General features: G+C 44.8%; 1 protein-coding gene across 3 annotated transcripts in view; it reads right to left on the reverse strand.

Annotated features, from left to right (window-relative positions):
• Window positions 1-13,387, reverse strand: part of UBA6 (ubiquitin like modifier activating enzyme 6) — a 135,865-nt gene that overhangs the window by 65,628 nt on the left and 56,850 nt on the right. For all 3 annotated transcript variants that reach the window (XM_070726958.1, XM_070726957.1, XM_070726959.1), the window contains 3 exons: window positions 4,229-4,305; window positions 1,721-1,787; window positions 616-759 (listed from right to left, as the gene is read on the reverse strand). In XM_070726958.1, the coding sequence (XP_070583059.1) occupies window positions 616-759; window positions 1,721-1,787; window positions 4,229-4,305 (288 nt within the window). The remainder of the gene's footprint in view (window positions 1-615; window positions 760-1,720; window positions 1,788-4,228; window positions 4,306-13,387) is intronic.

Genomic DNA, 13,387 nt, shown 5'->3' on the forward strand with positions numbered 1-13,387 from the left:
CAGCTTCAGCACATCCTGATTTAGCACAAGCAGCTGATTGGATCCCCATCACCTGAAGGCTGAAAATAGAACAGCGGGATGCATGAAGGTGATAGACTGCAGTGCCAATGGGTGGCACTGGCTCCGATGGGTGGTGCTATTGCCAATGGGCAGTGCTGATCCCCGTAACCTGGAGAAGCTGATCAGTGGAATTCTGGGAGGTGGATCCAACCAACAATTATCTGCTTGTGCTAAATCAGGCTGTGGTGAAGCTGTCTAGGCTGTTTGATGATTGCTGCAAGGAGACAAATTGCTGGGAACAGAGGGTGAAGAGTGGAGGCCAACGGGTGGGTGGGACTTTGGCAACCTTCACTCTATAAGACATATACACATAAAAATTATTAATCTTTATTCATTTATTTAAAAAATATTCTCCTTATGTCACATAAAAATCATTTTGAGAAGGTTGCACTTCAGACACTATATAAGAATTAATGTCTCGGGCTGTACATTCTTTACATAAACGTGGTTTATTAAATAATGGCCACAGCACACAAACCCAAGAAATTATATTACTATATTATGAAAATCAGTTATAAACATGAATCACTCAATTCAAAAGCAATAAGCCATTACCCATTGCTGCAGGGGAGAAAACTTTCCAGTCACTGCTTTTAAGATTTCCTGACTAGCAATACCACCAAGTGCAGCTGTGAGAGGAGCTAAAGAGCCCTGAGCCATCTTTGATAGCCATTTCACGATGTCTTCATTTACCTGATGCTGTAATTAAAGACAAAAAAATCCAGATATTAAAACATTCTATAAAAAATAGCTTTGATAACATCCAGAATTCATTCTTAATTCAGCTCTTCTTCTCAACACTGTAATTATAATCTGGCAAAGAGGTATCATATAAAAAAGCAACCCTACACATTTATAAATAAACAACTGGGGTATAAAAGCAACTGGCCTGCTACAAAGCACAAAATGATGCTGCAGGGCTCTCTCCCCAATCCACATGGCATGGTAGCAGTCCCTAACCAGCCCACAAGCACTCCTCACCTCACTCCTAGCGTTCCCCTGAACCTCTGACTTACCTGTAAGGCATCCAGGACATACAATTTCCAGTGACATTCTCATTAACTTTGCTTGTGGGAAGTTAGCAAAAAGTTACTAATCATACTCATGTGAAACCCTTGTTTAACAAACCACATTTTTCCCTTAGCAACAGCACGGGGCACCACAAAGTGATATGATAATGTGATGTCATGATTTGTTTCTGCATCAGTTAGCAATTGAAATTCCAGTCCAATTACCATCATTAAGTGAAGAATACACAGAGGTGTATTTGTAATTTGAATTTGTCATATACAGATCTTCACTTAACTTTCCTAATTAACATATCACTAGTGTTCAGAGAGGCATTATTCAAACAACCATGGAAATTTAGATTTGTATGCCGCCCCGAGTCAGCGGAGAGGGGCGGCATACAAATCTAAATAATAAATAATAAATAAATAAATCTGTTTAATATTCTTAGCAGAAATATTTGGAAATATATAGTAATCATGATTCATAACTCATAATTTGTATTTGTAAATTGCAATTTATTAGCCAACATGGTATATCATAGTTACAGAACTTTCAAATATACATGTCCGAGCCTCATTTACTGTCAAGAAAATTAAATTGAGAAATAAACTAAAAAGTTTTAAGTATTACTGATCTTTAAAGAAATTACCTTGCCTTCCAGGGTTTTGCTTAAGGACAGAGCCATTTTCACCATTTCTTCAGCATCTTGAAGACATCTAGAGCCAAAACAAAAATAATGTAGCAACCTTAAGCTACCCTTAAAATAAAACACAAATATACACATATCATGAGATAGCTGGTATTAGCTTTTATCTACCTATTAAGTCCTTTCCAAGGCATAGGCAAATGTGGATGTATTGTCCCAAAGGTACTTTTTCAAGAGGCAATCACTGAGAATCTCCATAGACATATGGATGTATTATTCATTAAATTTGTATGCTACTGAATTATGCAAATTATCAGCAGATAAACATAAAATATAAAATATCCATAATAACAAGATATAAATGCTGTCCAATAAAACATCTATAGCCATGATGGCGAATCTATGGCAAGTGTGCCACAGATGACACGCAGAACCATATCAGAGGGCACGGAAGGCATTGACCTGTGTGTGTGTGTGTGTGTGTGTGTATTCAAAAACCTCACTTAATTCCCGAATTAGACACTGAGCTTTTAACTCCTGCTTTCTGAAAGAGAGAGAAAAAAATACTTTTTGTTGGTATCAGTATTGGCTTTTTCCAAGGCTCATCCCTAAGGCTTGGACAAGAACAGGAGATACTGGCCAAATGCTTCTCAGATAACTTTGTGCCCAAGACAGGACTGTAACTCACAATCTCCCAATTTTTAGGCTATTGCTTTAACTACACTAAACTATATTAAACTATCTCGTATTGTAAAGATGAAATGAACGGAACACTTTTTAAAAAAAGATTTGAGGCAACATATATTATCCCTGCAAGGAAAACTGTGCCCCATCCTGATGATTTCTCATGTAAGGCTTTATAGGTCATAACCAACACTTTGAACTGTGTCCGGAAACCAATCAGCAGCCAATGCAGTCCACAGAGTGATGGTGAGACATAGGCATGCCTTGGAAGGCCCATAACTACTCGCGCGGCTGCATTTTGGACAATTTGTAGTTTCCAAACACTCTTTAAAGGTAGCCCCATGTGGAGAGCATTGCAGTAGTCGAACTTCAAGGTGATAAGGCATGAGTGACCGTGAGCAAAGACTCTCTGTCCAATGATAAAAATAAAAAAAGCCAGGTTTTAAATACAGGAAAAATAAGAAATTGTTGCTGCTTTCTGTTGTGAGTGGCTCCTCATCAATCTTTGGTAATGATAGATTCTGAGGAGGATGAGCCAGGCCCATCTTGGTACCCTGGGCCAGTGGTGTTGCCAGCTGATGCAGAGTGAGAGTGAAAGAGAAATAGACCTGGATGAACCTGAAAGATCACCAGAGGTGGCAGATATGCCAATGAAAGTAGAGTCTGAAAGTAGAGAAGGTGGAGGAAGATCTGGAACCTTTGCTAGATGCCTGCTTTAGAAGATTAAGAAAGAGACAAGAATACTTGTATGGAAAAAGGAAGTAGTCTGTGGTTTGTTAACTCTAGGGAATTGTGACCATTTCCTATAGATATTTAAGGGTGCAGTAGGCATAATTCAGGGTGGAGTTACAATGTTTTGCAATGGAGTCGGATGATGATTTGAGGTCTCAGCCAGGTTACACTAGCCATCTGTTATTTTCCTGCTAACAATTTGGGTTCTCATTTTACCTATCTTGGAAGGATGGAAGGCTGAATAAACTTTGAGTCTGGTGAGATTTTGAACTGCCAAATTACAGTTAGCCAGCAGTCAGCAGACGGAATGGGACTTTCCGCACAAAAAGAAGAAGATGTGGGGGGTTGATCAGTGTGTGAGGGGGGGGGGGAGACAGAAGGTTTGGAAACTAGTGGACACATAGAACACAAAAGATGGGCTACCCCCTCCTGTTCCTTTTCCTATGAAGCACAAGGAATCAAGAAAAGGGTGGGATTCTTTTAGAAGGGGATGTAATTTTGTTTTAGAATTACTGAATCAGAAAAGATTTCATGAAGTAGATACTTTTTTGATATTTCAATTTCTGCCTTACATCTAATCAAATTAAAATATAAAACTCCGGCTCCTTCTTCTCAAAACACTGCTTCCAGACACACAGGCAAGCAGAGTGGAAGGGAATGAAAAGTAATGAATCCTCTGTTTGATTGACAGGAAAGTGTCCCTGCGTCCAAAAAGCCAGGGCGAAAGTGCTTTTGAGCCTGTTAGGCGAAAGGGCCAGGGAGAAAAGGCAGCAACAAATGGCTGGGGTATGGAAGGCTGGGGACGAAACAGGCTCGGAGAAGTGCAGGAGGCAAAAAGTCCTAGACCCGTCAGCAGAAGTAGCCTGCGGTATGTGCATGAATGTGTGTTCACAGAAAAAAGTGATAATAAAGGTTATCTTCTTATTTACAATTAAACCACTTCAACTACATTGTAATAAATAAGACTTTTAAAAAGTTAACATGCATAAAATTGCAATTTAACTTAATCAAATCAAGAAATAAGCAAATATAAATCTATTAAAATTTATACCCACTTAATCATAATATTTATGTAAATATTATAAGTGTATTTACCCAATGTTTGGCATGCGAGCAAAACTTTCCTGAAATTCATTCAAAGCAAGCATAGCAATATGAATCTGTAGAGGTGCCTATAAAAAGAACAAATATTGTACAGTTCAAGGCTTAAAAATACAGTTTTCCAAAAGGTAAATATTATATTGTTACACAACAAAAACAGTAATAAATCTTGTGGCAGTAAAGCACAAGCTTTCATAGTTTAAAACCCACTGAGCAAAATTTTTAATGTTAATAAATCTGACAAAATGGACACTAATGCTAATAAATACTATTTCTAGAATATACTACAAAACTCATTTGTTTTTGTTCAATTTAATTTACAGTCATGTCTAGCTTGAGCTTCTTCCCCAAATATATGTCATATTTTGCAAATCTCTGTAATAAACTTAAATAAATTATTTTTACAAGCACAGTTCTTTCTTTTACAGCTTTTATTTATTTTTAAATACAGTTAATAACTTAAGGATTTTAATGAGATAGTCAATTCAGCAAGCAGTATTCTGGCATTAATATATATAAAACTGCTTTTTCTATGAATGTATGGATGTGTGTGTGTGTGTGTGTGTGTGTGTATACTTTCATATATACATACAATGTATAGAGCCTCCTATCTGACAGCAGTTAATCTGAACAGTATAAAATATTTAAAACCATCATAACTCTACAAAATCATAGTGCCCTCATGAAACAATAACCCTGCAAACAAAACGACATCACCACTTAGCTAACTGCCTGACCTCAAAGACTGGAAGAACAGCCAGATGTTCAGAGCATTATAAAAGGCTAGCAGGTCAGAATCACCTAGATCTGTGGTCACCAACTGATGGTCTGTGGACCACTGGTGATCCATGAGAAAATTTTGATGGTCTGCAGAAAAATTATTTGCATTTTTTATATTGCACTAAATCAGGGTTCCTCAAACAATGGCCCCAGGGACGGATACGTGCAATGAATGTTTGAGTTACTGCAGAGAGTCTTCCCCTTTGGGGTCTTTTTGTGCAGGTCAGATGGGGGGGGGAGAAATTCTGACTTAGGGTCTGCTTTAGCCTCCTGATGTGGGGCTTTGGAAGAAGGCTGTAGGGAAGTGCCGCTGGTAGCGAACTGTTGGAGGGCCTTGTTCCAGTGGGACTTCAATCATGGCCTGGAACTGGCTGAACATCTCAGCCCGCTGAGCCTCCAGGTGCAAGTACCTGGCCTAGCACTCCTACAGGTCTTCCCTCTGCTTGGAAACCCTATGAATGAGAAGCTTCTCCTGAGCCTCCTTCTTGAGCAGATTCAATTTGAACTGAGCCACTCATTTTGTCAGCTCTTTCCCATGGTGGCTGCTTAGCTCCAACAACTGCTTCCTATTGGGGCCCTAAGGAGGAATGGTTGGGAAGGGGAAGGGTGAATAGAGGCTGGTGAGGCATCCCTTGATGTGAGTGAGTTGGCCACGCCCACCAGCACATGACCACCTTGCCACACCCACCCAGTCAGTTATTAGGTAGATCATATTGTCGGTCCGTGTGATTTAAAATTATGAATTTATGTCCCTGTGGAACAAAAGGTTGGTGACCCCTGACCTAGATCACTGCGGTGCTGATGGGGGAAATGCTGTTCCATGGAACAAGAATAGCCTCAGAAGCCACAAAGATCATATGTGGATACAAAGTGTGGTATCATTAGTAGGTTAATGATACCAAGATGTGCACACTTTGCACTTGGAGGGATACGAGTCTGCGGAGAGGGGCGGCATACAAATCTAAATAATAAATAAATAATAAATAAATAAATCTTTGCCTTAGAACAGGGGTCTGCAGCCTTAAACATTCAAAAAACCATTTGGACTTGTTTCCCACGGAAAAGAAAACATTGGGAGCCACAAAACCTGGGTGATTGTGGCCAAATTGACATCATTCATTCCCACCCTGTTACATGATCCTCCCCTAGCCACACCTTACTAGTCGGTCATTAGAGCAGATAACAGGTTGTTGAAAAATACCACAAAACCCTTTTGACATCTCTCTCTCTCTCTCCCCCTCACTCTGTATCTCTCTATGTCTCTATCTTCTCCTCCATCTCTTCTCCCCTCTCTATCTCTCTCTGTGTAAGTCTTCTCCCCTCCCGTTCTATCTTTTCTTCTCTGTATCTTTTTGTGTCTCTGTGTCTCTCTTGGCCTCTCTGTATCTCTATGTCTCTCCCTCCACCCTCTCTGTATCTCTGTGTCTTTCTTTGTCTCTCTCTCCCCTCTCCCTCCACCCCTTCTGTATCTCTTTGTGTCCTTCTCCCTCCTCTTCCTCTCTCACCTGAGTCTCTGTCTCTCTGTCTCTTTCTCCAACCTTCTATCTCCCCCCTATATGTCCCTCTGTATGTACAGTATATTTCTCTCTCGTCCACTTTTTCTGTATCTTTCACTGTATGTGTTTCTTCCTAAGTGTGTATATTTTTGTGTGTGTGTGCGTGCGCGCATCTCTGTATCTTCCTCTCTCCCCCCACCTCTTCTCTTCTCTCTCCCTCCATCCTCCCACTCTCTGAAAGCCAAGGCCGGCCCAACCTGGCAAGCTCTCCTTGGCACTCTTCGCTACTCCTTTTCTTTCTTCTTGGCAACCTTTTGGAAATCCAGGCTGGTTGAGGAACAAGTGCAACCCATGGTAGATGCTTCCCTTCAGGCAATCCTCCTCCCCTCCTTCTCCTGTCATGACCCCTTGGCCTTTGCTACTCTTTGGCAGAGCTTGACCACTTGCTTGAGAACGGTCCTTCTGCTCCTGGGTACCCTCCCGGCCCCACCATAGCTGAGAGAAGGAAAAGAAGGGTCACCCGAAAAAGGTATCAAGAAAAAAGAAAAGGAATATAAAAAGCTCCAAGGAGAGCTCGCTGGGTTGGCCCAGCCTTGACTTTTCAAAAGGGAGAGAGGAGATACAGACACAGATACATATAGAAAGATACACACAGACACACAGACATAGAGAGACAGACATATACAAGGGTTATCTGGAAAGTAAGATTACAAAGCATGTAGCTATTGCAGGTAATGTTCATGGGGGAAGTTGCTATTACTATCATGTAGCGGGAAGCTGTGCCAGCAGTCAGTAGATCATCGACTGGCGCTGTGGTCAATGTTAGAGATCAGCGTCCGCATTCTGTTTCCCTCCAAATGAGAAGTATGCACTGTAATACGCAACATGAATGCTAAGGGCATGAACGATGCTGCAATGGGTGACCAAGATTTATTATTTATTTATTTATTGGATTTGTATGCCGCCCCTCTCCGTAGACTCGGGGCGGCTAACAGCAGTAATAAAAACAGCATATAACAATCCAATATTAAAACAGTTAAAAACCCTTATTATAAAACCAAACATACATACAGACATATCATGCATAAAACTGTAAAGGCCTAGGGGGAAACAGTATCTCAGTTCCCCCATGTTTGGTGGCAGAGGTGGGTTTTAAGAAGCTTACGAAAGGAAAGGAGGGTGGGGGCAATTCTAATCTCTGGGGGGAGTTGGTTCCAGAGGGCCGGGGCCGCCACAGAGAAGGCTCTTCCCCTGGGTCCCGCCAAGCAACATTGTTTAGTTGACGGGACCCGGAGAACACCCACTCTGTGGGACCTAACTGGTCACTGGGATTCGTGCAGCAGAAGGTGGTCCCTGAGATAATCTGGTCCGGTGCCATGAAGGGCTTTATAAGTCATAACCAGCACTTTGAATAGTGACTGGAAACTGATCTGCAACCACTGCAGATTGCAGAGTGTTGGTGTAACATGGGCATATTTGGGAAAGCCCCTGATTGCTCTTGCAGCTGCATTCTGCACGACCTGAAGTTTCCGAACACTTTTCAAAGGTAGCCCCATGTAGAGAGCATTACAGTAGTCGAGCCTCAAGGTGATGAGGGCATGAGTGACTGTGAGCAGTGACTCCCGGTCCAAATAGGGCCGCAACTGGTGCACCAGGCGAACCTGGGCAAACGCCGAAAGATGTTTCTCTAATGTGAGCTGTGGATCGAGGAGGATGCCGAAGTTGCGGACCCTCTCTGAGGGGGTCAATGATTCCCCCGCCAGGGTGATGGACGGACGGATTGAATTGTCCTTGGGAGGCAAAACCCACAGCCACTCCGTCTTATCAGGGTTGAGTTTGAGTCTGTTGACACCCATCCAAGCCCCGACAGTCTCCAGACACCGGCACATCACTTCCACTGCTTCGTTGACTGGACATGGGGTGGAGATGTAAAGCTGGGTATCATCAGCGTACTTATGATACCTCACCCCATGCCCTTGGATGATCTCACCCAGAGGTTTCATGTAGATATTAAATAGTAGGGAGGAGAGGACCGACCCCTGAAGCATCCCACAAGGGAAAAACCTCGGGGTCGACCTCTGACCCCCCACTAACACCGACTGGAGAGGTAGGAGGAGAACCACTGAAGAACAGTGGCTCCCACTCCCAACCCTTCCAGCTGGCGCAGAAGGATACCATGGTCAATGGTATCGAAAGCCGCTGAGAGGTCAAGGAGCACCAGGACAGAGGAAAAACCCCTGTCCCGGGCCCGCCAGAGATCATCCATCAACACGACCAAAGCAGTTTCCGTGCTGCAACCGGGCCTGAAACCAGACTGCCGGGGACCTAGATAATCAGCTTCTTCCAAGGACTGCTGGAGCTGGAGCGCCACCACCTTCTCAACAACCTTCCCCATAAAGGGAAGGTTGGCCTGGATGATAGTTATTAAGTACGGCTGGGTCCACGGAAGGCTTCTTGAGGAGGGGGCGCACAAGTGCCTCCTTATAGGGAGCCGGAAAGGACCCCCTCCCCAAGGAAGCGTTGACAATCTCCTGGACCCAGCTCCATGTCACCTTCCTGCTGGCTGAAACCAGCCAGGAGGGACACGGATCCAGTAAGCAGGTGGCGGAACTCACAGCTCCAATGGCCTTGTCCACTTCATCAGGTGTCACCAGATCAAACTCTTCCCAGACAAGTGGGCAAGTACGGGCCCTAGTCACCTCGACTGACTGGTTGTCAGTCGTCTCTGTTTTCCAATTGGAGTCGAGGTCCGCACGGATCTGAGCAATTTTATCAGCGAAAAACGTGTTAAAATCCTTGGCACTACTCTGTAAGGGCTCCCCAACTCCCCCCTGGTTAAGAAGGGAGCGGGTCACCCTAAACAGAGCGACTGGGCGGGATTCCGCTGATGCAATCAAGGTGGTGTGATACGCACATCTTGCCGCCTTGAGCGCCACTTTGTAAGATGCTTACTGAAGTGCCCAAAATCAACAGAGTCAGTGCCACCCAAGAATTTCTTGACCATTTTGAGATTGAAAGCGAGGTTTTTCTCAACTGTATAATGATAGGAGATGAAACTTGGGCATATCAGCCTACTCCAGAGAGCAAACATCAATCAATGCAGTGGCGCCAGACCCCTTATCCTTCAGGCAAAAAATTCAAAACTCAGCAATCTCACAAATCTTGGGACCCACCATAGCAGCGTCCATGCCCATAGCATTCATATAGCATATTACAACACACACTTTGCACTTGGAGGGAAGTGGCTCGAGGACTCTCATCTCTAACCTTCACCACAATGCCAGTTGATGATCTAATGGCCACTGGCGCTCGTTCTCTTCTGCTGGTTTCCTGCTACATGATAATAATACCAACTTCCCTCACAAATATTCCCCACAAGAATTATAACCTTATTTTCTGGATAACCCTTGTGTGTGTATGTGTATATACAGTGGTACCTCGGTACTCGAACGCTTTGGTTCTCGTACATTTCGAATACCGAACAAAATTTTCGGCAAAAATTTGCTTCGGTATCTGAACAAAAATTCGGATACCGAACAGCCACAGAATTTTTTTTTTATTATCCGAAATGAGGGGACAGGGTGAGAAGGAATGGGAGTTGGAATCCGACACGCCCATCCTGGCTGCCCACTAAACAGCCTCCCAGTCATGCTCCAAGCTGTAGGAAGGGGGGGGGGTGGCTGCAATACCGGCAGTTTCGGGGGGCCTCCTTTCCTCAGTGGTTCGTCTTGTTCCCTTTAAGCAGCTACACCAACTTTCTCCTTCCCAACGGCGGCAGAGGCTTTCCTTCGAGCAGCAGCAGCGCCGGGAACGTCAGCAGCTTCCCTTTCTCATGTCACGTTCCCGGCGCTGGTACTGCGCGAAGGAAAGCCTCTGCCGCCGTCAGGAAGGAGAAAGTTGGTGTAGCTGCTTAAAGGGAAGAAGACGAACCACTGAGGAAAGGAGGGCCCCCCCCCAAAACTGCCGGTATTGCAGATGCCCCCACCCTTACTACAGCCTGGAGTGCTTAGACCTCAGATCTTTATCCCATGGGAAATAAAGGAAATAGGGGCTGGAAACCAATTAAACCCATTTCCATTATTTCCTATGGGATAAATTAATTTGGTACTCGACCAAATCGGTTCTCGACCACACTTCTGGAACGAATTGTGGTCGAGAACCGAGGTACCACTGTATATATGGACACATATATATAAATGTGTCAAATATTTTTGGGCCTAGAGGCAAAAAAGAGCTGTGACATTCCTTCAAATATACCAGGGTGATCCGACATTATAGATAGATAGATAGATAGATAGATAGATAGATAGATAGATAGATAGATAGATAGATAGATAGATAGATAGATAGATACAGATATATAGAGAGAAAGAGACCGGCTGACAAGGGAGCATCTTTTGCAAGGGTGCTCTGGCTTACATGGGCATGTGAGGTTCAGAGGCCAGCATCCTTTTTCTTGCTGCCCTGAGCTTCTTCACTCCTTCAGCAGAACGGTGCTGCCAGTGGCTTTCATTGAAAAGCATCCTCCAGGCAACAAAAGTCCCCTGTGCTCAGCTGGGTGTTGCGGGCCCATCTCCCTTTCCGTCATCCCCTCCTTCCAGATCCCATTCCTACCCCACCAGCCCCCGTGTTAGTGAGGCCAACGTTAGGCAGTGTCTCAGGATGCAAAGCAGGTTGCGCTTGTCCCCAAGTGACTGAAGCACGCCTAGCACCAACAAGGGCTGGAAGAAGCTCCAACAAGAGTGATGCTGGAGAATCAGCCCCAGTCTCTTCTTCATCCCCCGTCGTCACCCTTACCTTCTTAGGCCAGGTGAGTAGTGACTGAGAGGGGAGTGTGAAGGTGAGCTATCCAGTGGTGGGATCACCTGACAGGGAGCCACAGCAGAGGGCCCAAAGAGCCACATATAGCTCTGCAGTCATGGACTGCCAGCACCCACTTTAGAACAACCAAATGACGTCCAAAGCCTGGAGGTTGTGTGAGACTGGATGGGGAGAACAGGCTTGACTCTATTCTGCCAAAACTGAATGGCTATATGTTTTAAGGTTCCTTGGTTATGCAAATTTGGCTTATTAATTACCTTTATTAGTATTGTTTTTGTCACTGCTGTGAGCCGCCCCGAGTCTGCGGAGAGGGGCGGCATACAAATCTAATAAATGCAAATACAAATTACAGTATTTCAGCCAAGGGCACCACAATCAAGCTCATGGACCCAATCAGATTCCAACTTCCATTATATCACCTGACAACCCTGCCCCTCCAATCTTCCTGTGGCTTTGTACTCTTCCAAATTTTGTTACCACTGAGCACCACAACTTTAGTTATTAGAAGACATTTCCTCCATCTCAAATCAATAATACTGTAGAACAGACATGAAATTGGCTCCCTGGCTGTTCCAGAAGCAGTGAGAAAACAGCCCTGCCATCCTGGGGCTGGCCACACCCACCCAGTCAGCTGCAATGACTGTCCCCTCTCAAGGAAAAACAAAACCCCAATGCGGCCCGCAACAGGACTGGGTGTTGGCAATATGAAGCTCCTGAGCTGCATACAGCTCTTTCAGTCCCCTGCTGTGGCTCCCTGTCATCTGACTGCCCCCCTACCTCACCCTCCCCTCCCAGTCACTCCTCATTTGGCCTGAGAAAGGGCGATGGCAGGGACGGAAGCTCCATATTCCAGAGCAGGAGGGAAGCACACATGAACTTGATTCTCATCTCACAGGCATTTCTGGTGCTTCTTAGTGCTGCACACACCTTGATTGCTCGGGGAGATGCGCATCTTGATCTCTGTCCTGAGACACTGGACCAGACTGACTGTGGCCAATGCCCCACGTCGTTATGGGCTCCAGGAGGATGAAGGGAAGCCATCTCCCACATTGTGAACCTTGGTAAATTTAAGCACACTAAATTTAAATGTGCTGTGCAAGGCAGTGCAAGAGCAGTAAGCAGGCCATGGAGGCGGCAAGAGCAGTGCTGTCAGCAGGCACCTGGCTGCAGCTGATGCAACTATTCCGCCACCTCCACCTGTTTGCTGCTCTTGCAGCACCTTGCACAGCACACTAAAATTTAGCATACTTAAATTCAGTATGCTTCACAATTAGGGAGACAGCTTCCCCTTCTTTCCAGAAGGATGGGAGCATTGGCTGCAGTCAGTCAGGCCAGGAGGACATACTGATTATGATGCAGAGCATCAGCTACATCCAGACCAGGCCAGTGTTTGGGGGAAGACATAAAGTCGCACATCTTCCTGAGTGACTGAAGTGTGCGCAGCACCAAGAAGCACAAGATGAGAGGCAAGGACAGGAGTGCTTCCCTCCCGCTCTGGAATATGGAGCGCATCCGCGCTGTTGCCCTTACCTTCTCAGGCCATGCAAGGGGTGACTGGGAGAGTGAGGGGTACAGCCAGCCGGCTGACAGGGAGCCACAGCAGGGGAATGAAAGAGTTTCATTTATCTGGGAATTATTCTTGGTTTAAATCATATGATAAAAAGAACCCAAAGAAGAAGAAAGAATATCAGAAAAAACATCAATAACACAACCCTTGCCTGTTTTTGTTCAAGAGGGAACATACACACACGAGAGGGGGGGGGGGGAGAGGGGGGGTGATGAGAGGGGGGGTGAAAGAGGGAGAAGGTGTGATGAGAGAGAGAAGAGGGAAGACAAAGAGAGAAATGAGAAAATGATGGAGCGAAAAAGGAAAAAGAGAAACAAATGAGAGAGAAGGGGAGGAAAAAAGAAAAGAGAAAGAGAGAAGAAACGAGAGGGAGATGAGAACAAGGAGGAAAGGAGGGAGGGAAAGACCCATTTCCCACAGAAAACATATGGAGCCACAAAACCTGGGTAGGTGTGGCTTAGGGGGTCATGTGACTGGGTATGAGTAATG

This window comes from Erythrolamprus reginae, chromosome Z (genome assembly GCF_031021105.1).
Source record: "Erythrolamprus reginae isolate rEryReg1 chromosome Z, rEryReg1.hap1, whole genome shotgun sequence".
Lineage (NCBI taxonomy): Eukaryota > Metazoa > Chordata > Lepidosauria > Squamata > Dipsadidae > Erythrolamprus > Erythrolamprus reginae.